We start from the raw sequence: 28,000 nt of genomic DNA, 5'->3' as shown, positions 1-28,000 counted from the left end.
TCTCATCTTCCTTTGGTAGGGGGCAGGGGGAGAGGGGAGACGGAGAGGTCCCCTGCGACAGATTACCTCATTGGTGCGGACCAGAAAGTTCCTGACTGACCGGTTCAGAGTACGTTTATGGGAGGGGTAGAAACTACACTTAGGTTAGATATTAAGCCCCGGTTTGGTGACCTGGCATAGCATAAGGGACTCCATCTTGGGCCAGTGGTTTTCTTTTTAGCAATGCTCAGGATCAAACATTGTTAAGAATGTGATAAAAGAGAAAATAATTTGATAAGAGAATGTATATATAAGATAGAACTGGAGGAACCAGGGAGGGAGAACCCAGGAAACGTGAAGGGGGGAGAGGACGCCAACATGATGTGGTGATATGGAAGCCAGACGCGGAGTCTGGCTGTGCAGGGCACCGCACAATAGGACACTCCTGTGCGGGAACCCCGCTGACCTCTGAATGCACGCTGGACTGGCCCTTCCGTTGGACTTCTTGTACTGTAGTAAAATAAGCCCTCAGTTTCCTCATGGGAAAATGGAAGGGGATGGACTTCATTACATCTGAGCGCAGCCCGGAGACGCAGACAACTCGAGCCTCACTCCCGCGGTCGCCTAGGAGACGAGCGCCACTTCCGGCAGAGCAGTCACTTCCTCTGAGGCCCCGCCCCTTCCGCGCGGGCGGGCGCTGATTGGCCTGTTTGAAATGCGCCGGGCGCGAGCTCACCTGGGCTCGCGGCGGCGTCGACCGGCTTCTCGGAGCGCCGCGCCTGAGTCGTGGAGTCCCGCTTCCCGTGGCCCGTCCCTGCGGCCTGCCGCCCTCGCCAGCCCGCCAGATCGAGCCCGGCGTCCCGCGCGCGCCTCCGGGCAGCACGGAGCCCGCTGCCATGAAGCCAGCGTGAGTACCGGGCCGGGCCGGGGCCGGCGTTTCCCGTCGCAGCCGGCCGCGCGGTCCGCACGGAGCCCTGCGCGGCCCGGGCCGCTGCCCCCCAAAGTGGGAGCCCCCGCGTGGGCCGCTTAGGGGGAGTCCGGGCGCGGAGACTCGGCCGCGGCGCGCCCTCCAGCCTCCACCCCGCCCTCTGCCGCCCGGAGCCCGGCGTCCCGCCCCGGCCTCCCGGGGGTAGGAAAGGTCGGCCCACGGGGGGAGCGGGGAGGTCTGTGCCGCGACCCGAGTCCCCGTTAGCCGGGCTGCCATCCACCTGGTTCCGGGACCGCCGCCCCCCAGCTCTTTCCCTCCTGTCCGCCCGCTCGTCCGGGTTGCACTCTGCCGCGGTAGTGCGGGCCGGGGGTCCCCGCGCGCGGGCTGTGCCCGGGGTTGAGGGCGCCAGGAGGCCTCGGTCTTTGGAGGGCCCTGGCACCCGGGAGCGCGGCGTGCTTTTCTGAGCCTAGCCGGTGGCCTTGAGACGGAGACCAGTTTCTTCGGCCGCGGTCTGGGGCCGCTGACAGCCCCGCTCCGCCCACGGGCGCCCACGCCCACATTCCTCCCGCCTGCAGTCGGCCGGCGTTGCTGCGCTGCCCCGAGCACTTACCGCTCTGGGTACAGCAATCCCTGCGCGGAGGGGAGGGCTGTCATTTGCAAAAAGCAGCTTGTTCTCTTGAGGCCAAAGTCAAAATCTTTATCTTAAAAAAAAAAAAAAAAAAAAGTTGAGTTTAAGTAAACCTACCGTAATAGTTTGTACTTAAAACACTAATTTGCTTGTTTCATCTTGGAACATGTTGAGAAAATATTTTAATAATCCGTAGCCCATGCCAGTAATTTCACTTAATTTTGATGTTAAGTGTTCATCTACACGACAGATAAATGTGGGGGTTGGTGGAGGAAAGGGGCATGCTGGAGAAATTGGTGAACTGAAGTCAAAATATCTTTTTCCTTTGTTTCTAAGATAGCAAGAGAAATTGCAGTTTGGAGACTAAATTTTGTTTGGGGACAAAGGATGATAGCGTGGAGAACTCAATAAACAGTTGTTCCTTACAAGTATAGACCTTGATCTTGATGAAAAAATGGATCCGTCCATCTGCATTTTTATTTAAAAATTTTTTTAATGTTAATTTTTGAGAGAGAGGGCACGAGTTGGGCAGGAGCAGAGAGAGAGGGAGACACAGAATCTGAAGCAGGCTCCAGGCTCTGAGCTGTCAGCACAGAGCCCAACGTGGGGTAGAACCCGCAAGCTGTGAGATCATGACCTGAGCCACCCAGGTGCCCCTCCATCTGCATTTTTATAATTAGGTGAAGTCAATAGCTTGTCAGTCTGCCTTGGCAAGGGCCGTCAGAGCGCTGTGTGTGCTTGTGCGCATAGATAAGTGCCTTCAAGATGAGTGTGGTCAATTATCTGTAGATTTTTCAACTTTGTCATGCTTCTGTAAAATTGTTCAAGAAAATATGCAAACTACTTAAAATATAGAACTATTCAAACAGTAAGTAGGCACATCTAGAACCAAAAATGTCTCCTAAACCCAGTTTTACTTCTGCATTATGTGTGTCACATTCTTCTAATGCAGCATATTCTTAGTTTTTTGGGGGGTGAGGTTTTGGAACTGCTAAGGGATAACTTTATAAGCTCTAGGAAGGTTGTCTCCCTATGAATTATAGGTGAGGTTTTTGTACGTTAGTTTGAACAGAATTTTTTTTTAACCCATGACCAGGAGGACTAAGACGCCCAGGAAACTTCTAGTGAAGAAAGGATCCCAAACGAGTCTTAAAGACCCAGTTGGGGTAAGGTCTCTCTGTGAATTTGTTTGTGTGTTTTTTTCTTCAGTCCTTTTCTGTCTTCTGTGTGTGCTTGGAAGGGATGGAGATCTCAGCTTTGAGATTTTGTCTCCGTGTAGGATTCTTTAGTCCAGCAAAATGAAATCTTTGGTTGTCAATTGCATAACTCCTGTAACTAATTATGATTTGAACAATTAAATGATGAAAAATGTTCTTCAGCTGTCCCAGAGAATTCTTCCTACTCTCGGCTGGAGGTAGGAATTTCTGCTCCAGTGAGCGTCCTCCCCATTTCACCACCATTAAATAGTAATTGATGGCATGCTTCATAAAGACTCTGCTGTAGAATAGCTAAATTCAGTCTAGTAAACTTCTCAAAATTGCACATACTTCACTAGTTTCAGACCTGGGACCTTGCTTTTAAATTCAAATGCAAAAAATAGTAGTTTGATTTGCTCTGGGATATTTTCTGTCTGTCCTTCACTGGCACAGGAATGTGTCTCTTGTTCTAAGTTGAGGGAACTAGATGCTTTTTGCAAGCTGAATAGTTTTTCCTCAACCCTATCACTGATTGAGAAGATGTGTTTAGGATGTGGCACTTTATACTTTATTTGTATATTTACTGAGTGTTAAGCTGTCAAGTTTTGCTTGACATTCAGTTTCAAACAATTCTAACAGCTTTTCAAATTCTCATTGTGTAATGTTGATTTTAGAGATTTTTTAAATTAGTAATAGTATAACTTTATTAAATTTGTGCCTGTACAACAGTGAAGAGAAGCTGTGTGACTTTGATGCTTTTGTTATCCAAATTTACTTCAACTGTAGGTGCATTTAAAAATCTCTCTAATGTCTAATATATCTATGTGCATCTGACCATTTCTGGTAGCAAGTTTTGGTTTTCATGGCTCTAAGTTTATATGAATCTCTAATATCGAGAGACCAAATGTTGAACGAACAAATGGGAAGCTTAAATGAAAAGTCAGGTAAAAAGTCAACCTTTGTTCTTAAAGTCCCTTCCTGTATTTTCAGGTATACTGTAGGGTGCGCCCACTGAGCCTTCCTGATCAAGAGTGTTGCATAGAAGTGATCAATAATACGACCGTTCAACTTCATACTCCTGAGGGTTACAGACTCAACCGAAATGGAGACTATAAGGAGGTAATTGCCATTGGACCCAAGCTATTTTTACTTGATATGATTTACTCGATTTTTCCTGCAGGGCTTTTTCATTTTTTTCCATTTAACAAAATTCACGTTTCTACTTTTTTGAAAAACTTGTTTACTTCCCTATAACCACCATATATAAAGTGTGGCTAGGCATACGTTTGGTATCATTGAGGTAGAGGATTGCCTTTATAATGTAATTTCTTGTACTGGATATTGTTTTTTAGAGCACGTCAGGGATCGTTTAATGCAGAATGATTGTGCTAGGTGGCTATACACACACACATATTCAATTTCATAAGCAGATTAAAGTAGCAATGGCGGGGGGCACCTGGATAGCTCAGTGGTTAAGCGTCTGACTTTTGGTTTTGGCTCAGGTCATGATCTCACAGTTTATGGGTTCAAGCCCTGCATCAGGTTCCATGCTGATAGTTCAGACCCTGCTTGGGATTCTCTGCTCCTCCCCTGCTCGTGCTCTCTCTCTCTCTCAAAATAAATAAAATAAACATTTAAAAATAAAATAGCAATAGGCATTGTGTTTTTGTTTCGACCTCTTGAGAAGTGTTATTTTTAGTAAAATCTTGAGCAAAGTGAGTTGAATGCAGTTCAAACATCTTGCACTAAAGCTGCAGGGCAGAAGATTTTATGGGTAAGACACAATCTTTGCCTTTACGGAGCTTACAACTTAACTGGGGGCACGGATAGAAAACAGGTAACCTTCGTATCGAGAGGAGACAGACAGGTGTGCTGAAAGAGAGGGACTGTGGGAATGCAGAAGAAAACGTTTATTTGGGCCGTTGTCTCTACTGTCGAGCTGTCTCACTCGTGTGCACGCTGCTCTTGTGAAACCGTCAGAAGCCCACCAGTGGTCTCTGGGCCGCTAACATTTTGACGGACGCCTCCTGTCCTCATAACGTATTTCTCAGCAGTCCCCTCCTTCCTGAAGCCCTCTGCCGTCTCCCCGTCCAAGTCTCTGTGTTCTCGGCTCTCGCTGGCCACTCTCTGCAGGTTCCTCTTCCTTTTCCAACCTCTCAATACTGAGGTGCCCTCACCCAGGACTCTCTCCTCTACCCCTTCTCATGGCTTTAAATGTTGGTTATGTGACAATAATTCTGGAGTTGATCTCCAGTTGAAACCTGTCCTCAGCTCTAAAGTCAAACGTCCACTGTCTGGATGTCACGGAGGCACCTGAAATTTTACACGTCCCCTCTAAATCACTTCCTCCCTTGTCTTCTCTCCCAAATAAATGGTACCGCTGTCTCTTCCCCTTGTATCTCATGTATCAGTAGATTCTATCCCTTCTCCAATGTGAAAGTGTCCTTTTGTTTCTATCTCCACTGCCACCACCCTTGTCTCAGCCCTGTTATGAATCACCAAGACTAGGACTTCTCAAATGATTGGTGCTGAAGGAACAGCTTTTTAAAATCTTCAGTGCATCGTGACATCCTTTTGTGCAGCTTTGCCATCTGAGTGAGACCACTGAGAGCTGAGCTTACAATCTGTTCAACGAGATGAGCCTCCTGATCACGTGCGGGGATGCTGCAGCCGTGTCAGGTGGCTACAGAAGTTTCTAAACTTACTCTCCATTTCTGGAATTATCTCCTCCTAGATAGGAAACAAGCAGTTCTCAGAGGTCCATTGGTTTGCTGACCCTACTCTGAAATCTAACTGGACTGCTCGCTTCCACTCTGAATCTTATTCTCCAGTCCATTTTCTAAAAGCCGCCAGAGAGATCTTTTAAAGCATAAATCCGATCTGACCTTTTTCCTGTTTAAAATCTTTCAAGGCACGGGGCGCCTGGGTGGCGCAGTCGGTTAAGCGTCCGACTTCAGCCAGGTCACGATCTCGCGGTCCGTGAGTTCGAGCCCCGCGTCAGGCTCTGGGCTGATGGCTTGGAGCCTGGAGCCTGTTTCCGATTCTGTGTCTCTCTCTCTCTCTGCCCCTCCCCCATTCATGCTCTGTCTCTCTCTGTCCCAAAAATAAATTAAAAACGTTGAAAAAAAAATTAAAAAAAAAAAAAAAAAATCTTTCAAGGCAGAATGTCTTTAAATGGGCAAAACCCTGCTTAATTTGCCTCCTGTTTCTCCACCCTCCTCTCTTAGTACTCATCCGATCCTCTGAGTTCCTTGGATAAGCCCAGATCCTGCTTCAGGCTTGTTCTCTTCGCCTGGACTTTTCTTTCTCTTGGCTCTTAGCAAGGATGGCTCCTCATCTTTGGATTTCAGCTTAAAAATCGCCGCTTCAGAGAGACTGTCCAGACGACCTTATCGGAAGTAGCACCCTTACACCTTAGCCCCTTCTCTCCCGCTCTGCCCTTTATGTGCTTCCTTGGTAGCACTTACCGCATCTAGAGGTTTGTTTTTTGTCTCTTTCCCCTGCTATCGTGTAAGCTTCAAGGATATGCACCTTCTCTGTCCTGTGCCCCATTCAGTGAATATGGATGAAGCACGAATGGTCTGGAAAGGCTTCATGGAGGACTGGGTTTTCGAAGATGTCAGATAGTTGAGAGTTGACTTACTATGAAGAACTTCACTTCTTTAATTGGACTTACTTTCAAGCATGTATAAGTAGACAAAAAGTTTGGTGGGGATTAGTAGCTCTCATTGCCTGTGACAGAAGGCAAGGCCGAAAATTGGAAAGGGTGCTGGACTGAAAACAGCTGCAACCAGTCAGCGCTGTAGGCTTGGGCAGGTGCCTGCCCTGGGCCTTGCTTTTCTTTGCTGGAAAGGAGGGGTTTGTTCACAGGGACTTGGAGGTCATCTAACTAACCTGCTGGTACTACCTGAGGTGTGTCCTTCCTGGTCTGATTCTTTATACCTCTTATGAACTCTACAGCTGATCTACAGGATTAGAATAAAAACTTCTGCAAAGTGAAGAGTTAGCCTAGCTGAAGTAGGCTGTGTGTGTGATCTATAACGAGCTGTAAAATGAACATAATTCACAGTATGTAATCACAGGTGAGAGTGAGACGAGTCACTGCCATGCGAAGGCAGTGCCTGGCCACTGCTCAGGGCCAGCTGCTGTCTTATTATATATTTGAGTACTAATCGGTACGTGTCTCCTCTTGGGGGGACGAAACTGCTACTTTAAAAAACGTAAGGGTTGTGATAGTGATATCTGTGCAGGCTGAATTTAAGGAAAAGGGTATGAAACAGGAAAGGGGTCCCACTTGACAATGCTATACTCCGTAATAAATTCCAGCAAACGCTCATACAACAAATAACCTAGCACTGACGTTCATGAAGTAAAACCTGCAAGAAGGTCACAGACAAAACCGCAAGGTCTGTAATACAAAAAAACTAAAAAATAACAAAAATGGAAATAATAGAACTCCAGCCCCTGCCCAGTTAGGACAATTTAATTGACATTAAAATATACTTATATTCCCCAACCTAATTTTCCAGGTAGGAGTTTGGTAATATTTTTGGTACTATGATTATAACTTTATAATAATCCTATTTTGATAGAGATTTGATAATTGAAGTGTTGATTTTTTCAAGGTCACGATTTATTTAAAATTTCATAGAAGAACTCAGGAAATTTAATTTATAGTTCATTTCTGGTTTTAAAACAGTACAATAAGACACTTGGTTTTATGCTGCTGTGCCATTTAAAAATTTTTTTCTTAATGTTTTTAAATTTATTTTTGAGAGAGAGAGAGAGAGAGAGTGTGTGTGAGCAGGGGAGGGGCAGAGAGACACACTATCTGAAGCAGGCTGCAGGCATAGAGTCCGATGTGGGGCTCGAACCGGTGAATGGTGAGATCATGACCTGAGCTGAAGTTGGCCGCTTAACCGACTGAGCCACCCAGGCGCCCTGACTGCTGTGTCATTTTAAAAGAGCAAACTAGTGTATGGAGTAATAATGCCCGATGATTTTCACAAGTTCGTAACTGAGTCATGGTCATTTTTGCTCTTTGTCGTCTAAAATCTGCCGTGGTCTGTGATGTGTTAGTGGGCTTAAGACTTCTACATTCTCTTCAGTAGTTGTAACTGTAAATCTTTATCATTTATAAGTGGTGTGATTGAGGTACATCATGCCTTTTTTAAGGGTTCCAAATTTAAAGACTTCATGGTTTTTCTTTGTGTCTACACCTTAAAGCAACATCTGAATACACTAAAACAGATGTATTTCTAGCTTAGAGTGAAATGCCATTCATATGCTTTTTATTTCTCCCTTCTCCACAGACGCAGTATTCATTTAAACAAGTATTTGGCACTCATACCACCCAGAAGGAGCTCTTTGATGTTGTGGCTAATCCCTTGGTAGATGACCTCATTCATGGCAAAAATGGTATGGGTACTGGAGTTTTCACTGCGTTTTCCTTTCTGTCTGCCTCATAAAACTCTTTTGATACTTATGTATTTGATTATGGTTGGTCTTGAACTCACATTTAATTTGTTAAATGTGGTATAAAACATTAAGGGTGGTATAAACCCTGTTTTTTTGAGCTGGTTAATTTTACGTGTTTTTTAATGCTATGAAAGAAGGAAAAAGAGCGGAGGACTTAATATATAACTCGATGTGACTTGCTACATTGTAGGTCTCCTTTTTACATATGGTGTGACAGGAAGTGGAAAAACTCACACAATGACTGGTTCTCCAGGGGAAGGAGGTCTGCTTCCTCGTTGTTTGGACATGATCTTTAACAGTATAGGCACATTTCAAGCTAAACGATATGTAAGTGTAATTCTTTTGTGTTGTGACTAGTTCACCTGAGGGCATAGAGACGGAGATACCTGTGGATATAGTGTTAAGGGAGAACTCCTAATAAACTGGGTACATTCTGAAACCTTACATAGTAAATGTTTCTTATTTCTGAACTAGGTCTCTTACTATTTAAGTCAAATCTAAAAATCATGGTCTGATTTTACCCTCCACTTCAGGTTTTTAAATCTAATGACAGGAATAGCATGGATATACAGTGTGAAGTTGACGCCTTGTTAGAACGGCAGAAAAGGGAAGCCATGCCCAATCCAAAGACCCCCTCTGGCAAGTAAGTAATTACATTTGTATGTGACACTGGCCCGAGGGGAACCCTGTCTGGTGGTTTCCTCAGGCACCCGGGATGGTGAAAGTGAAGGGTGGTTGGTCTGACGGTCGACTGCAGTGAGATCAAAGTTGAGGAATGTTCTTAATTAAGTTTATTTGCTCAGATGTCCTCTTTGGTTTTGAGCACAGTGTTCTTGAATTACTGTTTAGAGAAGGTGCCGCTCTTGGTGGAGAGGGTATAAAAGCCGGTGCCGTGTGTATGCGGGAGGACACGGCGGTGCTGTCGGCTGACCAGGAGCATGGACAGACTGCTTTACGCACTGCTGTTTGCGGTGACAGGCCGCTTACGTTCTCTCTCTCAGTCTCCTCTTGGGATCTTTACTTTTGATTCTGACTCACAATGAGTAAGCAGATTTTTTGGCCCTTTTCTTTTTTCAGACGACAAGTAGACCCAGAGTTTGCAGATATGATAAATGTACAAGAATTTTGCAAAGCAGAAGAGGTCGATGAAGACAGTGTCTATGGTGTATTTGTCTCGTATATTGAAATATACAACAATTACATATATGATCTGTTGGAAGAGGTGCCGTTTGATCCCATAAAGCCTAAGTAAGTAGTGGAGAGAGTCCCATCTTAGCTGCTTAACCTTGGGGAAGCCACTCGACCTCAGTGAGCTTTAGTTTCCTCAGTGATAAATGGTAATCGTGCTTTTGTTTTCAAAATGAAAGGTAACTTGTGTATCGTACGGTTGGCGTTCGGTGCGTAGTTTTATTCTTGACTGGATCTGCAGCTGTGTCAGGGCACCAGGGGGTTAAGGTGTCTAAGGAGAAGAGAGACCTGAATACTCACCTTAGACATTACTTTTGAAAACTCTTGGCCTCGGGGCTATTATCTTGAGAAGGATCATGATCACATAAGGAAGTGTCCTAAGGGTGAGGGTTACCTGCGGTCACCTTTCAAGAACCGAATACTTAGTGTCGGGAGTCTGTAGCCACATTAACCATCTGTGGTCGGTGACCTCTGCAGGGAGGAGCCCAAAGCTATTGTCTATACAACTAATACAGGTCTTCTATCACTGATTCATACATAGGAAGTGATCTGTATCGTCACTCTGCCAGAGTTAAAAGACAACTCCTTAGATTTCCTTGGGTCTTGGCCTGCTCAGACTGAAGAACAACTCCAGCCTGGCATCCCAATCCGCGCCTGTGCCAGAGCAGACTCTGGAGTCTCATTTAACATTAGTATCTTGCTCTTGAGTTGATGGTTTTGTTCTCAAGCTAAATGTTTATCTTCAATGCTGTCTTTGTTAGAGCCTCTCAGAACATAAATAGTATGTAGACCTGTGTGTGTGTGTGTGTGTCTAATTGAACATTATTGGAGAAACAGCTGGATATTTAGAAAACCATCAGACTGAAAGAGTTTAATAAATTACATTAAACAATGTACAGATTACTTACTTTCCCATTTGTTTCAGAGTATCGGTCACGTTTACCCATTTTCCTAAACTTTTGTGATGTCATTCGTTGCTCCCGATCCCTTGCCTTTTTGCTCACGTGCCAAGGTTCTTTGTTGGTGGGTTCTAAATGCGATCATTTTCAAAGAAGCCTAGCTTGGTTTTATTTAGTTTTACGAAAGGAAGGCTGACAAATGTGCCTTGCACGCCTTTTAACAACCATTCTGGTAACTCCTTGAATGAACCCACCGGGTGCGTATTTGGCCCTGAATTCGGATTTAATTTGTGAGGGTGGTGTTTAGCCTGCTCTTCCAAGCTGGTTAACTTTGAAGTGTTTTTACATATGATGAAGAAACATTACAAGTGGAGGGTTTTGAGGAGCCGATCCTGTGACTGTCACGTAGCTCACACCCTCTTCCTTCGGTAGGTGGAACAGCTGCAGCACGCCCATGAGGAGCACAGAGTTTGTGTATGTGACCATGCTGACTCTTTTGTTAAGGAGAAGGGTGTGGTTGTACTAGCGGCTGGCATCTGTGGCGAGTCTGCACGGAGCTGGTGTGTCCTTGGCACTGGGCTGCCTGCTGCCTCTAAGCCCCTCCCTGCTTCCCAGCAGCCTGCCATTCACTGAGCAGTGGTGGCCGGCACTCGCTTGTGCCCCCACCGTGCATGAGGCAGGCCGAGCAGGTGGCGCCCTTCCTATCCTTATCCTACCGTACAGACCGGAACTCGAGCAGCCACTCTGAAAGGACTGCCACTCCTGGTATAAACCAAACTCTTCCTGAATCTGTCTTCTGCGGACTCTGATGTCGGGACCGGCTCTTTTACAATTAGGGAAATGCCCGCTAGATTCTGATGCTTAACCTGTGCATGTGATGTTGCCGTCTTACTATTTTGATCTCTACTCGTTTAGGAAGTGTTTTGTGTGCTTTACTAGAACAAATTATAGCAAAGCTTCTAAAACAGTGTAGGTTCCTGTTCTCCTGTTATGTAACTAATCTTGACTATACATCCTTACACTTACTCAAGTTCAATGTTTTTCGGAGCTCTTGCCTAGGCTTATTCCCTTATAAGAATCGATGTCATGTCACCTGGCATTTTAGTCCTAGTCTTAAACTGAGATATTAGTATCCCATAATTTAGGAGACTAATGTTTTCTTCTTTCTCATAGACCACCACAATCCAAATTGCTTCGTGAAGATAAGAACCATAACATGTACGTTGCAGGATGTACAGAAGTAGAAGTGAAATCTACTGAGGAGGCTTTTGAAGTTTTCTGGAGAGGTTAGAAATCACGCTAACATTCAGAAAATCTGAAACAATAAGTATACTCCTGAGAGTTGCTACTATAATTTAACAGCAGTTAAATTTTTAGTACTATAGTGATCGAATTCAGGTTTAATCAGTGATGTCTCTGTCATCACAGGCCAGAAAAAGAGACGTATTGCTAACACACATTTGAATCGTGAGTCCAGCCGTTCCCATAGCGTGTTCAACATTAAATTAGTGCAGGCTCCCTTGGATGCAGATGGAGACAATGTCTTACAGGTAAATGTGTAGCGTGTGGAGTTTTTCTTGTTTTAACTGAAGCTTTAGTTTTTGGAACTAGAGTTAAAACAGGAAAGTTTCGCCGCAATGAAGACTGCTCTAGAATTATTATAGGTAGGTGATGACGTTTAAAAATTGTTGCACTAGAGTGTAGTTTTGGGAAACTGGCTATTGAATCTGAGAACCTGGGATTCTGCTGTGAAAAAGGTTTACAAATCTTTATAAATCTCTTTAATAGAGGAGATAAAGTAAGAAGTAGGTACGGATCATTATTTTATCTCTGAAGACTCATTTTGTATGTGGGAATTCAGTTAATGGTTTCGAAATGTCAGCAGTTAACTTCCCAGGGTAGGTATGGTTCAGGAGATGACAATTCTAAATTGTTCTTCTTTTGGCTGATAGGCCAGTAGTGCGCCCGTCTGCTGATCACTCGTTACTATTGGGCCTGTCATGCTACAAGGCTTACATCAATTAGTAAAAGCATTTGGGCCTGAGTAGAAATCATTTAATAACTTTAAGCTATTAAAGTGTAATTCCATTTGAAACTGAGAAGGTCTCCTCATGGCATGACTACAGCAGGGTATTGCAGACCACCAGGATTCGAATTTTGATTCCTGTTAATTTACTAGCTGTCTGACTGGTTATAAACTCTTTATAGTGTTGTGAGGATTAGAGCAGGGAGTGCATGTAGAGTTCTTAGGCCAGTGCCTAAGAACTGACTGACAGCACTCGTAAATGTTAGTTAGAAAATGCTTGTAAGTCAAGCCTTCAAATACACTTGTTTTCCTTTGAATCACATCTAGTAATATCAGTTATGTACCTCTTTTCATTTCTTATTCTACAATTACAGTATTATGAAAGTGTTTGATTATAAAATTGTCAAATATCCGGTTATAGAAAAATTAGGATAGGTCTTTTCTAGACTTAGCAGATGCGGACTGAGCTCCTGCTGCATGCTAGGTGCTAGGTGAGATGCCGGAGGGAACAACACTGGTTGAGAGGCAGTCCCTGCTTTCGTGAAGCTCATGGTATAATGCAGACACCAGACGATGGGCAAGTCCTTGTCCCCTTCACCAGTGTATTCATTTAGCCCATATGCTTTTAGCGGACTCTTCCCCCAGAACATGTATCCTTTGGCCCTACCATTTGTATTGTGCAAATGTTATATTCGTAAGACTTAATAATTCGTTGACAGGAATGTAATTAAAGAACACCATAAACCAGTTGTATCTTGTGTTATTGGCGTTATGATCTTCCTTTCAGGAAAAGGAACAAATCACGATAAGCCAGTTGTCCCTGGTAGATCTTGCTGGAAGTGAAAGAACTAATCGGACGAAGGCAGAAGGGAACAGATTACGGGAAGCTGGTGAGCAGAGCATAGTACTCCTGTGATTGCTACGACTTTCCAGAACTTGCAGTGTCAGTCTGTCATCTGCTTATTGATAGGCGGTGATTTGATAGTTTAGAGGCTAAAGTTAGGGGTCAGTGCTGTTTCTTTAGTTATGCCGGTTTGGTATCAATATATGACCATACACTGACTTGTTTTAAGAATGAAGATAAGCGGGGCGCTGGGGTGGCTCAGTGGGTCAAGCATCCAACTCTTGATCTCGGCTCAGGTTGTGATCCTATGGTTCGTGAGATTGAGCCCCACATCGGTTTGTGTGCTGACAGTGTGGAGCCTGCTTGGGTTTCTGTGCCTCTCTGCCCCTCCCCACCTGGTTCGCTCACTTGCGCTCTCTCTCTCAAGGTAAATAAATAATCTTAAAAAAAAAAAATGAACGAAAAAAAGTGATTAAAATGAATATAAAACAAGTTACATTCATATTGTATCTATTGCCAGTAATATAAGTACTAGGCCCTTAAACTTAAGTGATTTAACAGTTAATCCAACATTCATTCTGGTGAAAATTGGCTTCTGGAGATGGGAAAAATCTTTGAACACAAAAACAAATTGAAAGGGAATCTGTGTTTTGTTGTTGGTGTTTTTAGTCTCTCATTAGTGTAGCTATTCATGTTACGTTTTACATATAATAGCATTTATGGAGTACCTACTGTGTGCTGGTATCTGAACACTCATCCAATCTGGGTGTGTGTGTGAGGGCAAGTTTGGGGGGGAAACGGCAGAGTCAAGGTCACTGAAATGGTGTGGGCTGATGACCTATGACAACTGGGGTGGCAGAGCAAGGCGAGGTCACGAGGACCCTTGTCTGTCATACTAAAAAGTCTGAATTTTGTCCTGAAGGAATAATGGTGGTTACCTATTATTAAAGGACTAGTGTGTATCATAGTATCTACTACGCATGGGTTTGATTTCTTGATTCTGACTTTTCAGGACTGTATCATACCCATTTTTCAGATGAGGAAGTGGGCTGGGAGAGATGAATTTTCCCAACACTGGAGCCCGGGTGAATTCTCAAAGCTTGTGTCTTTCTGCTGTTATACAGGGTCCTTAAAGTCAATGAGGAATTAGTGTTTTAGAAAGATTGTTTTCCTATGTAGAGAATTAATGTACCGAGGCAGGTCCAGAGGTAAGAACAGCAGTCGGGAGCCTTTTGCAGTAATTCACACAAGCAATCATGTGACCCAGAGGCAAGGGTTGGACAAAAGTGAGCTAGTTAGGAAGGCCACCTGGATGTGGAGAGGCAGGGAGAGGCAAGGGCAGATCCAAGATCTTGACTGAGGAGAAAGCAGTCTGAGGTGCAGGTGTGGGCGGTTCGAGTTTGTGTTGGACACGGGTAGCTTATTCCGGTGAAGTGCCTAGTAACTGGATGTAGAGGTGCACACATTTGGAAGGAGAGCTGACTGGAGGTTTACAGCTTTAGGTTTTGCCAATATGACGGAAGCAATAGGGGAGATGAGCTTACTCTTGGAGGACAGAAGGGAACAGGCTGAGGGCAGAGCCTGGAGGAACAAACACTTGAGGTAAATGATTTAAAGAGCCTGGAAGGAGAGAGAAGGTGGTAGCCAGGTGAGGTGACAAAAAAATCCACATTATGTACGTGTAGATAGAGAATCTGGGATCCAGGGTATGACAAAGGATTAACCTTGATGGGAAAAGGTTTGTCTCAACGCAAGAAAGTAGAAACTGGAGGGTTCTGATGCTTTGGGGAAAAAGCCAGAAAGGACTACCAGAGTTAGTAGGATGAGGAACAGGTGTGACTAAAATTAGGCCGTGAGCATGAGAAGAACGGGAGATGGTGGTTGGGGCCCAGGTTTCAAGAGGTGGTGCGGTTCTGAATGATAAGGTTTCAGGGCCCGTCATAGCTGCGCGGCTCCCGTGCTAAAGAGAGAACAATGTGCTGAGGGAGGTGGGGCCTCTGGCAGCTTGTCAGAAATGACCCGGGCGTGTAGGGGGAACACTGAAGGCATGGCAGCTAGGGACTAGGACAAATCTTGCTGGCCTCCCTCTGCTCACCGTCCTTATAAAATGTCAGGCTTTAGAAAACAAGCAACTTTTACTTAGGCTGCGGGGGGGAAGCGGCACTGCCCGTCTGTAGTTAAAGCGCTGCAGGGCTTTGCGCCGTGGCTGCAGGGTGAAGCCCATGGACGCTTCACAGAAGATTTCTGAATGAATAATATAAAATACATAGGATCACAAAGGAAACCGATTAGATTAAAATGTGTTTTTAACAGTATTCTTAAAGCATTTGTCATTACAGTAATTTACATGCTTCCTATTAATGCCTAAATTAAAGATCCACCAGGAGGTCTTAAAACTACATAATTTCAAAGCAGTAATGAACATAAATATCTTGAGATCAGCAATAAACTGTAATGTGCTATAAAATTACCTGTGATTTCTACTGATAAAAATCACAGGTATCACTAATACTGCTTTTTGGCCTATGCTCGTAATTGAAAGGAACTGCTAAATTTCAGAAGTCAGTACAAAATAAAGGTGTAATTTATTTCCCACCCAAGTTTGCAGACTCCCCCAAATGTGCCCATGGATAACATGGACCCCGGGTTCAGAACCCCTGGCAATTAGGGAGAGACGGATGGAGCCCTCTGCGAGAGGTGTGAGGAGGTGGGGAAGTCTAGTAACAGGAATTTGGGTTCCAGAGAACACAACGGGAGCGGGAAGGACACTGGGAGTTGGGGTCAAGGAGGAGGAATCATGAACCATGGGACATTATGGAGGCACAGACGAGCTCTGTTTTGAGAGGTGGCCAAGGATGAGAGCACGGTGGGAGTTAGCTGACCCTAATCAAGGTTCTAAAATAAACAAATCGCTACGTATGTGGGAAGGGGGAGTCTCTGCAAATGGGATCTCCTGCATTATGGGAGGCTTAATTAATCCGTCAGACTCGCCTTGGCTCAGAAATCCAAACAGAGTGGTCAGAAGTAACAATTATGCTGCCCAAGGAATCCTTGTCTGGATGTGGAAGGGACGCAGTTAGCTGGACCCTAAGACCCATGACTGTTAGAAACACGAGGCCCTCCGGGTGCAGGGGACACTTCAGTGCTGATGGAGCCAACTACAGCCTGAAATTGTCATGCTGTAGAGAATATGTTAATAGAGGATATTAAACATCTGCATCTAATACACTCTCTCACAGAATTTAAGATTTGGAAGAAACTTTATGGGCCAGGAAGTGTAACGTTGCATTCCTTTTACTAGAATTCTTGAGGGATGGGATCTAACCTCTCCCGAAACACCGCTATTATAGAATGTTCCTGCCAGGCCATATGGGAGTGATCTTTAAATTAGCCACTATAACCTGTTATTTGTAATTTCCTATAGTATTTGTGGGGTTTTTTTAGTGTTTATTTTTTATTTTTATTTTTATTTTTTTCTAAAATGTTTATTCTTGAGAGAGCGAGAGCGGGGGAGGGGCAGAGAGAGACAGGGAGACACAATCTGAAGCAGACTCCAGGCTCCGAGCTGTCAGCACAGAGCCTGATGTGGGGCTCGAACTCAGGGACTGCGAGATCATGACCTGAGCTGAAGTCTGATGCTCAACCAACTGAGCCACCCATGTGCACCAGTGTTTATTTTGGGGGGGGGGGGGGCGTGCAGAGAGAGGGAGACAGGGAATCTGAAGCAGGCTCCCGGCTCTGAGCTCTGTCAGCACAAAGGTGGATGATGGGCTCGAACCCCCGAACCATGAGATCATGACCTAAGCCGAACTCGGATGCTCAGCCAACTGAGCCACCCAGGCACCCCTCCATATATTTCTATGAAGTAGGGATTTTATAGGCAAACAGACCACACTCTAGCTACTTTACTGTTTTCAAATGTCTTCTGTCTCTATTTTTCTGTCAGGAAACATTAACCAGTCATTAATGACACTAAGAACATGTATGGAAGTCTTGAGAGAAAATCAAATGTATGGAACTAACAAAGTAAGCAATAGCCTTTCATCATTTCTGTAGCTTTGTTTGTATGCACTGTTTGGCCTTATATATTTGGATTTGAATTTATTTACAGATGGTTCCATACCGAGATTCAAAGTTAACCCATCTGTTCAAGAACTACTTTGATGGGGAAGGTAAAGTACGCATGATCGTGTGTGTGAATCCAAAGGCTGAAGATTATGAAGAAAGCTTGGTAATTTTAACGTATTTATCCTATAAAGTCTCAGAGTTTCTATGGAGAAAACAACTATTTGGATGTGAAGAATGACATTCTAAATATTTTTAAAATTGATACAGAACCATTAGTTACGGAACTAATGACCAATCTATTATTTCATTAAGTAATTTCTGAAGAAAGGCTTGGATATGTTTATTTAAAAAAAAAATTTAAAAACCTCCCATCTGTCTTGTATCTTAGCAAGTCATGAGATTTGCAGAAGTGACCCAAGAGGTTGAAGTGGCAAGACCAATAGACAGGGCAATCTGTGGTTTAACTCCTGGAAGGAGATACAGAAACCAGGCTCGGGGAGGTCCAGTCGGAGACGGTATGATTCGGTGTTACATCATGTGCATGTTGGTCAGTCTCTCTTCAGATCTATTTTACATGAGAGAACAGTTTACTTCCCTTCCTCCCAAGAACGAAGGGGGGGGGGAATTTCTGAACCAGAGTATAAATGAGATTTCTTTTGTCACATACTGTAACTTTTTCCCCCCACTCTTCCTTTTTTGTAATTCATTGTAAAGGAAGTATGATTGTGACAACTCTAAGTGCATGGTTAATTGAACCGGGGGTTGGGGGTTCTAATCACAGTGTTAAACTTGTTTAAATAAGCTCTTTCGCTCCTGTGTAACTTCTTGTAATTTTTTTATAATTCAACACAGAACCACTGGTTACAGAAGTAGTTTTACAGAGTTTTCCACCTTTGCCATCCTGTGAACTTTTGGATATCAACGATGAGCAGACTCTTCCCAGGCTGATTGAAGCATTAGAGAAACGACATCACCTACGGCAGATGATGATCGAGGAGTTTCACAAACAATGTAAGGGCCAAAAGTGGTCTGCGATCATTTCAACTCCAGAAATATGCAGTGAATCGGAGTTCTCTGGTGGGGCAGATCTTTAAGGATCTTAGTACTCAAGGCATTGGTTAATTAGACTGACACGGAACCTTCCCACAGATCATAAAACAAAATAAAGAGGTGGGTGGGTGTGTATACGGTCCCTTTTTAAAATTTACACTGATGGACACAAAAGAGTGGAGTGATAGCTACTTTGTTTTTAGTTCTTACTAGTTACTTGCAAGGCACTTCACATATATTACATCTTTTTTTATATATAAAATTTTTTAGTTTTATTTTTTGTGAGAGAGAGCGAGAGAGAGAGAGCGCGCGCGCGCAAATGGGGGAGGGGCAAAGAGAGAGTGGGATCTGAAGCAGGCTCCAGGTCTGAGCTGTCAGCTCAGAGCCTGATGTGGGGCTTGAACTCATGAACCGTGAGATCATGATCATGACCTGAGCCAGAGTCGGATGCTCAACTGACTAAGCCACCCAGGCGCCCCACATGTATTACATCTTAATAACTGTCTTTGGGCGAATTACTTCATCATGTATTTCTTACTCTCCATGTCTGCACAATGGAGATTTTAGTTGTTTTATCTAGGAGGGTGTCGTGGGGATGAGATGATTTATGAAAATCATGCAGAACAGCGAACAGCCTGGTATGTAGTTAAGTGCTCGGAAACAGATCAACAATTTTTATCGTCGGTTCATTTAAATCTTCATAAGAAAGGTGTGAGATGAGTGATATTTATATCCCTGTCTTGAAATGAGGAAATGTGCTCAGAAAAATTAAGTAACTTGTCAAGTCCCACAACTGATCCTCAATCCAGTTTTTGCACTTGTTTTGAAGCAAATGACTTAACCTATAAGGGTTGACAAGGGAATGTCATAGTGCAAAATGAAAGACCCAGTGTTTTCCAGTGAAAAACAGCCTTTAGGAATGTCTCTCTCAGAGATTTCTTTCTTTCTTTTTTTTTTTTTTTTTTAATTTAGAGAGAGAGGGAGAGAGGGGGGGCTGGTGGGGAGGGGAGAGAGTCTTAAGCAGGCTGCGTGCTCAGTGTGGAACCTGCCTCAGGGCTCGTTCCCACAACCCTGGGATCATGACTTGAGTGGAAGTCAAGAGTTGGATGCTTAAAGCAACTGAGCCACCCAGGTGCCCCTCACACTCTTTATGGACTAACCCTCATGATTTGCTGACTAGCTACATTTTACAAAGTACCGACTAGTAAAAGTTGATTCCACCGGTCATCTTGGAATTGGAGTAAACTTGGCCTGCATGCTTTTGTTTCAGCTATTACTTTCAAAGCCCTGTTGCAAGAATTTGACAATGCTGTTTTAAATAAAGAAAACTACATTCAAGGAAAACTAAATGAAAAAGAAAAGGTGATCTCAGGACAGAAGTTGGAAATAGAACGGCTGGAGAAGAAAAACAAAACTTTAGAATACAAGGTTTGTGCCGGCATCATTTATGGGCGTACGTGCTGGCCGTTGAGCACCGCTCTCTCTGCCTTAGCTGTTCTGCTGTAGAGCCTCTCACCACTGCGTTCTTACTCGTCCTCGCCTCACCCCAAAGACAGGAAATGGGAATGAAAAGCATTCAAGGGGTAATAATGCTCTTTAATTTTATGAGTTAGACTTTAGTGATCGATGGGAATGTTCTTGGACCAAACAGGTGAGTTTTCCAGAGGGCTCTCTAGAGTTCGGCTCTGCTCGTAGCTTGCTTTTTCACTTCTGGTGAAGCATGTTTGCTCTCATTAACTGAGTGTCATTTAGGGGGTGCCCATTCATTCCAGAGAAGCCCATCTCAACCAACACAGTGTTCTCTGGTCTGAGAACAGCCTAAAAGAGAATTCAGGTCTTACTCTCAGGGGAAACTTATTTTCACACAAAGTTGGTTAAAACATCTTTTCTGTGAGAAACTCGTTTAAAAGTTCTCGCTTCTAGGAATGGAGGTAGGAATTCAGGTGAGAGTTTAAAGGAAACTGTTTTCTCCCTGATTTTTCCTCCCACAACTGTGCCCACATGAGCAAATTCTGCGAGCTTATTTCACAGCTATGTGCGGTGTTTATGTGCCACACGCTGAACAGAATGGCCTGCTTCCCCAGATTGAGATTTTAGAGAAAACGACGACCATCTATGAGGAAGACAAGCGCACCCTGCAGCAGGAACTCGAAGCTCAGAACCAGAAGCTACAGCGGCAGTTTTCTGACAAACGCAGACTGGAAGCCAGGCTGCAAGGCATGGTGACAGAAACGACAATGAAGTGGGAGAAGGAATGCGTGAGTGTCGCTCCCAGCGTTCCGCACTCGCGTCCCCGGGGGAGGGTGTCCGTGGTGGTGACGGCGGCTCCAGCAGCCGCTGCCCTCCCTTCCAGCTCCTGACCAGTGACCTGGCCTGGCGAGCGCGGGAGGGACGGGAGGACTGTCGTTCTTGGCAAACGATGCGTCCGGGTGACGCGCTGCGCCTGTGTGGTGTAACTGAATTCGATGTGTGTCGCTGTCGCCAACCTAGGAGCGTCGGGTGGCAGCCAAGCAGCTGGAGATGCAAAATAAACTCTGGGTCAAAGATGAAAAACTGAAACAACTGAAGGCTATTGTTACCGAGCCCAAAGCTGAAAAGCCAGAGAGACCTTCGCGGGAGCGGGACCGGGAGAAAGTGACCCAGAGAGCCGTCTCTCCGTCACCAGTACCTGTAAGTTATGTGGTTGTGGAGTAACCCGCACTGGAGAAAATCTGTTCAGATTAGGTGACTTTCTATGATGAGCACTTGTCGTTTATATTACTTACTGTGTTTCGCCAACTTCTCTGCATAAATATCTCTAAATTTAGCCATCAACGCCAATGTAGCGCATGCGGTCTAAAAATTTTTTTAACTCAGTAAAACTAAGTCTAGAGTTGTCTTCGTGCGCTAAAATTATAGAAAAGCAGTGAACTGTTTCTCTCGGTGTTTGTCTCGCTCATTAACTTCTCTTCCATTTTTTTAGCTTTCTAGTAACTATATCGCTCAGATTTCCAACGGCCAACAACTCCTGAGCCAGCCGCAGCTCCATAGGCGCTCTAACTCTTGCAGCAGCATTTCTGTAGCTTCCTGTATTTCGGAGTGGGAGCAGAAAATTCCTCCGTACAACACACCTCTCAATGTCACATCTGTTGCAAGGCGTAGGCAGCAGGAGCCAGGACAAAGTAAAACTTGTGTCGTGTCAGACAGAAGGCGAGGGCTGTACTGGACCGAAGGCAGGGAGGTGGTTCCCACATTCAGAAATGAGGTAGAAACAGAAGAGGACCGCTGCTGCAGGGTTAGTGCCAGCATTCTCTTCAAGTATCGTAGCCACAGAGCGTCATCTTGGGGGCTTTTGTGTGGTGGTTGCTTTTTTTGCTTTTGGTTTTTTGCTTTTTTGTTTTTTAATTATTTTATTTTATTATTATTATTTTTGTGTGTGACTTGATTCAGAAAGCTCAACGGAAGACGGGTGAGCTCCAGTATAAATAAGGTCTAATTTTTCTGTTAATTACTTGGAGAAATCACCCTGAAATTGAGGCCTAGCTCTTCAATCTGAAAAAGCTGTAACGTATGTGGTAACAGCAGCCATGCCAAGGAACACAGGTCAACGGGGCTGGCCCGGAGTAATCGTGTTTTCCTCCGCATTTGCTCCTAAGCACTCCAGACCGGGGTGCGAGTGCTGAGGGCGGTTTCCATTGGTTTTTCCTTTTGGTTTCCTTTCCTCAAATTTTTTGCCACTTTTGACCTTTTGTTTTTAAAAATGTTTTCTCAAAATGTTTTCTATTTTGAAAAATTTCAAACTCAAAAGCTGAAAGAATGGTACAGTGGCTTCCTTCCCCCTTACCTGGATTTACCAGTGATTATCTATACAGATATGCAATCTTGTTTTCCTCAAACTTTTGAAAGTCAGTCATACACTTTGTGGTGCTTCATCCCTAATAAGGACTGTCCTGTATAAACAGTCTTTACCAAACCCAACAAAGTTCACATTAATTGAATAAATATCCTCTATTTTTAATCCATGAGCCTAACAAAGTGAATGCCCTGCAAGTGGTTATTCTATATCTTTTTTTGATTTTCATGACACTCAGTGTTTTTGAATACTCCAGGTCTGTTGTGTAACGACTGAAGGTCTGCATGTCCAGTAGTTGCTTTTAATCTGAAGAACTTGATCTCAATTTACAAGGGCTTGGCCTCAGTCAAGGGTGTTTAAAGTCATTCATGTTTAAATTTTCTTAAGGATTAAGATAAACTTTTTACTTTGAATCTGAATAAATGGGCCAAGCTAATATTGTGAATTTATATTTAGTAAAATTTCAATATGGCTTTTAGAATTTTTCTTTTAACAAGTTAATAGTATTTGCTTTAGCTTTTCTTGTATAATTTAGGTACAGATAAGCTTCATTTAGATCACCTGCACTCCTGATTATTCAGGAATAGTGAAGAATTAATTGCAAGGTATTTACCAAGACCCTGCACAGATGTGTTCTAAAGTCGGAGTTTTTTACTTTGCAGATTTTGCTTTAAACCTTTTTAGGGAGAAAATTATGGTGATAGAGTTTCTGATCAAGTCTAATAAATCCCCTTTATTTTTCATGAAAGTTTATAGACTGAACACTATTCAAGGCCTGCTTATGCCTGGTCAGCATTAACGTGTTATCCAATTTGGCTCTGAGATACTTAAGAGGATTTACTAGCGATCCTTTAACTTCTCACTTGAAATCAAATCTCTTTAGAAGTGCAGCAAAGTTTAGGCTAGTATCTACACATCTAGGTTTATTGGCCAAAAATTAAGTCAGGTGGACTGAATTTACACTACTAAAGTGAAATTTGAGGAAGAAATTTTAAATATCTTCGAGTAGACAAATGACAGTAGATTGTAAGAACTATCTTTCTGAAGCTTGTTTCATAATGTATTTACTGCCAAATGTGTTCAGGAAAACTATCACCTTTGCTAAATGGTAACGACGTGCAAACTGAAACAGATTGGGAGAGAGCCTGAGGCCACTTTAAGAATGGAAGGTTTCCTAGTTGCTTGGAGGCTTGGGCATCTTGCATGGCAAACTGACTGCCCACGTTCTGTAGCAGCATCATTTCTCACCAGTGCTTCTGCTGTTGCTTGTGCTTATTAGGGGAAACGCTGCAGTTCTCCAGACAGGCATTTTATTTTTTTTAATGTTTATTTGCGTGTGCGTGTGAGAGAGAGGAAGGGAGGGGTAGAGAGAGGAGAGTGAGAGAGAGAGAGAGAGAGAGAAACCCAAGCAGGCTTCCTGCTATCAGAGCAGAGCCCGACATGGGGCTCGATCTCACAAACTGTGAGATCATGACCTGAGCCAAAATCAAGTCAACCGAGTCACCCAGGCGCCCCAGACAGGCATTTTCAACTTGGGATCTTCATAGGCGACCAGCTTTGAAGGATTTGGCCTGTAACAGACTGTTTCATTTGCTTTTAGTTATACAAAAAGGAGATGTTTGAAGCAGTGGGTATCTTTGGAACTATGTCCTGTGTGTGAGATACCTTTTCTTAGACTGAATGTGCTAAATTTAACTTCCCCAAATTTACATGATAGTTGACTGGAAGCAACTAGTTTTTTATTGTGTGATTGATGGAGACTAATTTGATACTGTATTTTTAGTTTGGTTCTTAGAACCTTCATGAAATGTTTGAGGAAAAATAGTTGGTATGTTTTAGCCATCACTGTGTTTGAACTTTTCATGAAGTTCTATTTGAACTTTTAAAGTCTCAGAAAGTACTCAGAAGTAGTTCTTTTACATTCTCTTGATCATTTTATACATAGAATTCTTATTATACCTTATGTTCTTTAGCATTTTGTACATACAGGCCATTAGCTTTCATTTTTTGTCCGTCTTTGTAGGAGGAGTGTTTTCTCTTTTGTTTAGAGGCCTGTGACATGTTTAAGGCTTTTATTGACCTTATTTGGAGCCTTTAACACAGTTGTGGACCTAACAGATTAGCTCACAACGACAGGCACAGGTAACAGTTTTGATCAAGAATGTAAAATGAATGGTCTTGAATATACCACCTACACAGGAAAGCCTAGTAGCATTATCAGAATTTTTCCTTCCATTTTGTTTTGTTGAAACGGAAGCTCCCTGGCAGAACGTAGAACATACAAGATGGTTTTAAGAGATGTTTGTGGGTTTGGTGTTTAAATACAAAGAGAACATTTAAATCATTTGAGTAACATATTGAGCTTTTGAAAATGTTTGTGCGTTTGTTTTGATATGATCATCAGCTAATGTAGCCAAACCTGCTGCACTTCTAATAATACCCTTAAATTAATTCTGGGTTATGCTTGTTTCTTGATTCCTCTTTCAACCTGATCAGAACGCACCACCAATTCGTCTCCGACACAGACGATCACGCTCTGCAGGAGACAGATGGGTAGATCATAAGCCTGCCTCTAACGTGCAAACTGAAACAGTCATGCAGCCACATGTCCCTCATGCCATCACAGTATCTGTTGCAAATGAAAAGGCACTAGCTAAGTGTGAGAAGTATATGCTGACCCACCAGGAACTAGCCTCCGATGGGGAGATTGAAACTAAACTAATCAAGGTAAAAACAAATTTACACAGGACGAAAAACATACAAAATGTCAACTTCACAAAAAACCACTTAATCTTCTATTCCTTTGATGACACACAGGTGGTGTCAACGAAGATAAATGGGTGTTGATACGACCTTTTTGACCTTTGTGTTTGTTCGTTAGAAAACTGCTCAGGCTATGAATCTGCTAAACTACAATTAAATCAGCTGCTCTGTACTGAATGAGGCTTAGATTCTCCGGATCCTCTGTTAGAGGATCCTATTATATACTGTAATTAATATAGTTATAACCACTACTTTAAAAGTAAGCCCAAAGAACTTGTACCATTTGTCAGTTCTAGATAAAAAGCCCACATTAAAATGTGACCTAGCAAAATTTCTTATTATTGAGCTACCCAGAGCCCTTTCCCTTCCCTTCCTGTAGAAAAATTTTCCTTTGATTGCAGAGTCAATGAATAATTGGGGAGTAAAAGGCAAATGGGAAAAAACGTTTTTCATATCAAATTTAATTCAGATGATGATTCTTAGTATAACCAGAGTTACAAACACGACTGTACTGTCATTTGGAAATGAGGGGTGGGGTATACCCAGAGGAAAGTATAAATGTCTTTGAACATTTAGAAATTTCTGGTAGATTTCTTGATCCTTGGTGTGGTTTTTATAGAACAAAAAGGAATATTCTGAAGAATGTTACTGATTATACTGCATTGGACTTTTGTTTAGTGAGAGATAATTTCTGAAGTATTTTAATAGTACAGACCCAGCAGTCAGAAACACCATCTGGTTTTGTGGATGGGACTTTATTGGTTTATGGAGAATCTCAAGTTCAGTTTGAAACATTTATCACTTGGGATATCAAAGTGTAATGGTGACCTTTTCTCTTGACTTCAGGGTGATGTTTACAAAACAAGAGGTGGTGGACAATCTGTTCAGTTTACCGATATTGAGACTTTAAAACAAGAATCGCCAACTGGGTGAGTGACCATCAAGGGCTATTGTTTTCTTAGCTTGCTTATTCTTGCAGAACACAACATCCTATGAAATGTATCATTCATTATCTGAAGGAGTGTAGTGATATTTCCCTATTTTTAACATTGTTCCTGTTCCTGGACACAAAATAATTGTTGCATATTGTTTCCCCTTTTTTCTGTAGGCGAAAACGAAGATCTTCCTCGGCAGCACCTGCCCAACCAGATGGTACGGAGTCTGAATGGACCGATGTAGAAACAAGGGTAGGGGTAAATATTTGCTTAATAAAAATAAGGGGTAACCTATTTTTAACCCCCCTGCTTATTGTTTTTCTGGCTCTTGGAAGCAGCTGACGTCGGATCTCACACTGCCAGTGCAGCCTGTAGTTCTGTTCCTAGCAAACCTGCCAAGGGACTCATGCTGGTTTGGATCAGCTCTCACTGGAGCTCTCTGGTTCAGCATCCTTGTTTTCAGTGTAGAGGAATAGGGCCCGAGAATCAGGTCAGAGAGCGTCACAGCAGAGTGACAAGAATTCACATCAAATTGGTGGGAATCTTCACACAAGCACAACTTCCCTGTGGAACTGTTACTCCTGATGAGAGGCTCCCCTGGAAAGAGCATGGGAAGGGCAGGTGGTGTTAGGAGGCCATTTCTTCCTCACCTAAACTGAGGAAATTACCCAGATGATGTCTACGGACACTTCCAGCTCACCATCTTTGTGGCTTAAGTCAAATAAACTGCAGATACCTGGTATTTTAACATAGCTGTCTGTGCTGCACTAGAAAGCAATGTGGGGTGTCTGTCACCTTGGCTGAACCCATCTGAGCAGAACTGTTTTATAGACTGCACAGAGGAGCTGATCTTTTCCTCTTCTGTAATTTTCCTATCAGTGTTCTGTAGCTGTGGAGATGAGAGCAGGATCTCAGCTGGGACCCGGATATCAGCATCACGCACAACCCAAGTGAGTCCTGACTAACTGGGCCTTTCTGTGTGGCTTCTCCCTTCTCCCTACCGTCCACTTTAAGAGGATATTATGTGGTTTCTGTTTACCCCTTGGAATATCTGGGTGCTTTGGCAGACTGCCACAGTCGGTGCGGAGAACCTCAGAAGGCTTGGGAAGAGCAGTAACAGGAGGTGATGGAAGATTGCTCACTCTTATTCGTACTTTGCTAATGCTCATAAAGCTCTCGGAGGCTGAACTGAGATCACCCATAAGGAGGGGAGGCTGGAGGCTTTAGTCAGGGATGACAGCAATTTCTGTAATTCATTCTTTCTGAACATGCCTCTTGGTCTCTTTATAGTGGTTAAGTGTTCAGTAAAATAAAACGGGGTGGCCGAATTTACGGTAGGGGAAGGAATCACACTTTTCCTTCTGTTAAATGCATACCCCATTCTTTTTCCATGTTAGTAAAATCCTTTCTTTTCATATGTCTACCTATACATGTCTGTGTGTCCATTTTTAACACAGGTGTTCATTCCTCAGGCAGGTTGGAAAAGTACCACAATAGGATAAAGGCGGGAAGTCCTGCTTTTTAAACTTAATACTGGAGACTCACAGTTTATAACTGTTACTTGCTATCTCAGGATCTGAACTTTCCCATGATAAAAGAGTTCTTGTAAAGTCTTCCTAGGAGATCTAATTGCTATGGATGTATCACTGATCGCAAAACTCAATACTAAATGCTGGTTTTCACATTTTAGGCGCAAGAAACCTTGACCTACCGGTTTCAGTAACGAGAGGACATTTTCATTTGTGTTGGTGATTTCTCCAAGCAGAGCCAGCAGTCTTCAGAGTCATCCTGTAGAACTGCAGCTTTGTTGAATACCGCAGACCTCAGATACATCAGACGCTGGTGCAGATCAGAGATTCCCCCGAAGGTTCCAAAGATATCTAGGATTCAGCACACTTTTTATATTATATGCCTTGCCATATGAACTTTTTAATAATGCTATTATTTTGTATATTTCTTGTATACTTATAAACTAATTCACACAAGTGTTTTGTCCTAGGTGATTAAGGAAAAATATATTTAGATCACACTTTTTTATTGTGACTTTTCCAGCTCTTGTCTGAATACTTCTTAAGGGTTTATAAACAAATGCTGCTATAGCTTAGCTGCAAGAATGCACTTTAGACATATTTGGGAATTCAAACTTTCAAAATAAAGATGTCAGTGACTGGCCAATACTAAAACCA

The 28,000-nt window shown here is 43.3% G+C and overlaps 1 protein-coding gene and 1 long non-coding RNA gene across 7 annotated transcripts in view; one reads left to right on the top strand and one right to left on the bottom strand.

Moving 5' to 3' along the window:
• LOC132677369 (uncharacterized) overlaps positions 1-28,000 on the bottom strand; it is a 59,226-nt gene that overhangs the window by 5,549 nt on the left and 25,677 nt on the right. Inside the window, exons 2-3 of the long non-coding RNA XR_014137795.1 lie at positions 27,526-27,694; positions 1,518-1,608 (exon numbers count right to left, since the gene is read on the bottom strand). This is a non-coding gene — a long non-coding RNA (uncharacterized LOC132677369). The remainder of the gene's footprint in view (positions 1-1,517; positions 1,609-27,525; positions 27,695-28,000) is intronic.
• KIF23 (kinesin family member 23) lies at positions 779-28,000 on the top strand. Of its 6 annotated transcripts, none has more exons than XM_078448808.2 (24): positions 779-886; positions 2,632-2,701; positions 3,722-3,850; positions 8,044-8,149; positions 8,400-8,536; positions 8,743-8,852; positions 9,287-9,457; positions 10,729-10,770; positions 11,470-11,582; positions 11,725-11,846; positions 13,110-13,212; positions 17,113-17,192; positions 17,278-17,397; positions 17,623-17,749; positions 18,087-18,245; positions 19,555-19,712; positions 20,369-20,542; positions 20,775-20,954; positions 21,247-21,558; positions 24,613-24,843; positions 25,726-25,808; positions 25,988-26,066; positions 26,694-26,764; positions 27,505-28,000. In XM_078448808.2, exons 1-24 carry the CDS (start codon positions 876-878, stop codon positions 27,518-27,520), a joined length of 2,904 nt encoding a protein of 967 aa, XP_078304934.1. In that variant the 5' UTR covers positions 779-875; the 3' UTR covers positions 27,521-28,000. The 6 variants fall into 6 exon arrangements, with proteins under 6 accessions (XP_078304934.1, XP_078304933.1, XP_078304936.1 ...); XM_078448807.2 differs by having other exon boundaries at positions 25,988-26,072; XM_078448810.2 differs by lacking the exon at positions 10,729-10,770.

The sequence above is a fragment of the Panthera onca genome, chromosome B3 (genome assembly GCF_046562875.1).
Source record: "Panthera onca isolate mPanOnc1 chromosome B3, mPanOnc1 haplotype 2, whole genome shotgun sequence".
In the NCBI taxonomy this organism is placed as follows: domain Eukaryota; kingdom Metazoa; phylum Chordata; class Mammalia; order Carnivora; family Felidae; genus Panthera; species Panthera onca.
This window is presented reverse-complemented; position numbering and strand designations above follow the sequence as displayed.